Below are 3,516 nucleotides of genomic sequence, written 5' to 3' on the forward strand. Positions count from 1 at the left end.
TGTATTTTTAACATTGGTGCAGTCAAATCTCTTTGTACTTTCAGTTCAGTCTCGGCTTTGACATGTTTTGAAGGCCGGTCAGTGGCCCAGCCGATGATGTTCTGCCCCTTTAATGCCCTCCCCCCTCTCTCTCTTTCCCTGTCTCTCTCTCTCTCTCTCTGTGAGACGGTTTTGCCTGCCTGTCTGTCAGCTTTTCTCTTTCAGTGTCGTGTGTGCAATGCATCGGTCAGAAAAATTATGTGCGTGTGTGGGATGGAAGACGGTGTGTGCATACCTGTCTGATACAGTCTGACTGCTGGCCTGACTGACTAAGTGAAGTAATGATGTCCAACTTAATGCCCCACTCCCGTTCCGCTGTCCAGCCGTGTGGAGCGGAGTGGTCCCACTTGATTGGTGACGCACGGCGTCAAGTGTGTGGCTGGCGGCACGGCCGGGGATCTGGGGGGTGGGTCACGGGATTTTATTTTAACTCTACGTGGGTGTGGGTGGCTGAGGGCAGGGGGGAACTGAGGAGTGGAGTGGGAAGTGGGGTAACAGGACTGTCTACCTCTATCGCTGATCGGGGGCGGGGAGTATGGGGGGGACGGATGGTTGCCTTAATATACGCTACCAGTGGGAAGGTAGGGTTACTTGAAGAGGGACAGGGCAGTGCAGTGCGTCACACTGTAGAAAGAAAAAAACAACAACAACAAAAAAACTTGATGTCGCAGTTGGTGTTCCCATAGCAATCCCTCCGCACAGTGTTTTTCTCTGCCCAGCCCCAGGATGTTGTCTCTCCCCTCCACGCACCCTCCTCTTCCTTCATCAACTCAACATCGCTGTCGCCCACTTCTGAGCTCATATATGTAACATAAATGCTGTCACTCCTAACTTCCCACCCACCCTTTCTCTCTCTCTCTCCACCCCTTCTGTCTCACACACACACACACACACACACACACACACACACGTTGATCCTGTGCTAATCCTGACACTCTGGAAGTCAGCGTGCTGACAACGAGGCTAATATAACGCGTGCTGAAGGGTGCAGCAGAATCCACAGAAAGGCTCTGTCCCAGCGCTGTCTGTCATTGCTACGTAATCAAACTCCTCTTTTGCCATTGGCGTAAGCTCCTCAAGGGGGCGGGGCGAGATGGGAATAGCCTTCAACCGCGTGGCGGTGGAAAACTCGGGCACTGTGAAAAGTTCCGCACATGTAACAGAAAGAGAGAGAGAGCGAGGCAGAAAAAGCAAAACGTGTGTGGCAGTGTTTGTGTGTACATGCGCTGATGTTGTGTAAGTTAGCCTGCTCTCTCAGAACCAAGAATAAGAAGCGGGATTATTTTGTCAAACGACAGGGGTTAAGACTTGACATCACATTGACTCACTGTGGGGACTCCAAATTCATCGGCTTTCAAAGGTGGAGCAAATAATTAGCTGCGAAAACAATTTTTTGTGTGTGTGCGTGTGTGAGTCTGTGTTATGAAATCACTCTGATGCCTGGAGACGTGGATAAGTGTTGCTGAAACCTTGGCTTCTGTGAGGATTCTCAGCTGGGATAGTTCAATGGATAATTAACTGGGATCAGTAATTGTGACTGATAATCCGTGACAGTTGGATTCATCGGACGATCGGCCATTTGGATGACAGTGAGATCAGTGTCGTGCTGTTTGTGACGACTGCAGGTGAAGATGCAGAGTAGGATGAGGACGAGGGGGCTGAGGGTGGGGGAGGTGTGGTGGGGGTGGTGGTGGCGGTGGCCTCTGTTCTGTATAATGGGGTTCCCGGTAGCGCACAGCGTGACAGCCTCCAGTCCATGGAGCCGGCCACACCAGCTTACGGAAGGTAACCAAACCTTGAAACTTTTTTACTATGTCTTCCACTCGCACTTACTTACTGCCTTGTTCAGAATTCTCCATGAATGCGTCTTCATATCTAGCACAAAAACAAAAACAAACAAACAAAAAAAGAAAAAAAGAAAACAAACACCCCCCCTTAAAAACAAAACAAAAAAACAACAACAACAAAACAAAAACAACAAAAAAACGTGAAGAAAATCCTGAAAACAGCTGAACAAATCAACTGATAAAAATAATATTGTTTGTACGGTCCAGAGAAGCGCGCGCGCGTGTGTATAAATGTGTGTGTGTGTGTATGTGTGTGTGTGTGTGTGTGTGTGTGTGTGTGTGCGCGCGCGCTTGCCCTTGTACAACTGTTTGTGAGACTGACAAAGGCGTAAAAGAAAAAAAACAAAAAAAACGTACAAAAGTGGTTTGGTCGGAATTTGCAACTTACAACTTTTATAATGTATCTTATTCCGTTCCCTTTATGTGCTTATTTTCATTTCAAATGTCAGATTTAGTTCTCTTCCGCTTTCTGTTGCAACTGAAGATTCGCTGTTGATGAATTTATCAATCTGAGGTGGCCGATTGCGTCGGTGGGGGAGGGGGGCGGACGGCGCGTGCTTTCCGCGGTGTCACTGTGTGTGTGTGTGTGTGTGCGTGTGTGTGTGTGTGTGTGTGTGTGTGTGTGTGTGTGTGTGCGTGCGTGTGTGTGTGTGTGTGTGTGTGTGTGTGTCAGTGTGTGTGTGGAGGAGATGGGGGCAGAGGGGGGGGGGGGCGGGTTGTGAGTGTGAGTAGGTGTGAGTGCGCGCGCGCGCGTGTGTGTGTGTGTGATATGTGTGTATGCTTCTACAGTTTTGGTCGCTATCCCCGTTTGGCTGGACTGACGCTGGATAGAGAGATGTGCGGGGAGATGTTAGCTTGGTGGAATCATTAGTTTATCGGTGTTTACAGGTGAAAGGGAAAAGTGCTCTTAGCTGTGTTTGGCTGAAGAGAGAGTGGAGGGGGAAGGGGGGTGGAAGACAGGCAGGTAGATAGCAGACGCTATCAGACTGACACAAGGAGAAAGAAAAGGAGGGGAACCTTTTGGAAGGTGGTCAGTTTTCGGGGAGCGGGCACAAACATGAAGGGCAGTGGGTAATGATGACGATGACGAAGATTGACGACAGGGTAGGGGAATAAAAAAAAAAAAAGGAGAAATTAAAATCGGGAAAGGGGAGGGGGGCAGACAAACAGATGAAGATTTTTGGATTTGGGGGGGAGTGGGGTGGGGTGGGGATGTTCAGCATGATCATCGTAACTTCCTTGTTTTCAGTCCGGCTGGATAATGGTAGCACGGTACTCGTGTGCGCCGCGTTGTATGTGTACAGTGTGTGTGTGTGTGTGTGTGTGTGTGTGCCCACGAGAGCACCTCTCTTTGCGGCTTTCTTTTCTTTCGTTACATAACTTTCTTCGTTAATTCTCTTTGTGGGTGTTTCCAGATTTCTAAATTTTGCACATCAGCGGCACGTTAAGAAATACAATTGTTTCCACATGTCTCTTCGTGTTAGTCTCTCACTCTTTTCAGTGTTTCTCCTCACTGTTTACCCAAGGACACTGGAAGAGGATGTTTCATGCGTGGAAAGGCAAATCAGTTCATCATGCAGACAGACACGCAGGTGAACAGATAGATCATTGCAGATATGCACAGTACCAC

At 48.7% G+C, this 3,516-nt stretch overlaps 1 protein-coding gene across 2 annotated transcripts in view; it reads left to right on the plus strand.

Annotated features, from left to right (window-relative positions):
• The first annotated feature begins 1,230 nt into the window (after positions 1-1,230).
• The window catches only part of LOC143284621 (A disintegrin and metalloproteinase with thrombospondin motifs 9-like), a 119,021-nt gene continuing 116,735 nt past the window's right edge, over positions 1,231-3,516 (plus strand). For both annotated transcript variants that reach the window (XM_076591477.1, XM_076591478.1), the window contains exon 1: positions 1,231-1,824. In XM_076591477.1, coding sequence (XP_076447592.1) covers positions 1,671-1,824 — 154 coding nt within the window. In that variant the 5' untranslated portion in view covers positions 1,231-1,670. The remainder of the gene's footprint in view (positions 1,825-3,516) is intronic.

This window comes from Babylonia areolata, chromosome 8, assembly GCF_041734735.1.
Source record: "Babylonia areolata isolate BAREFJ2019XMU chromosome 8, ASM4173473v1, whole genome shotgun sequence".
Taxonomy (NCBI): Eukaryota; Metazoa; Mollusca; class Gastropoda; order Neogastropoda; family Buccinidae; genus Babylonia; species Babylonia areolata.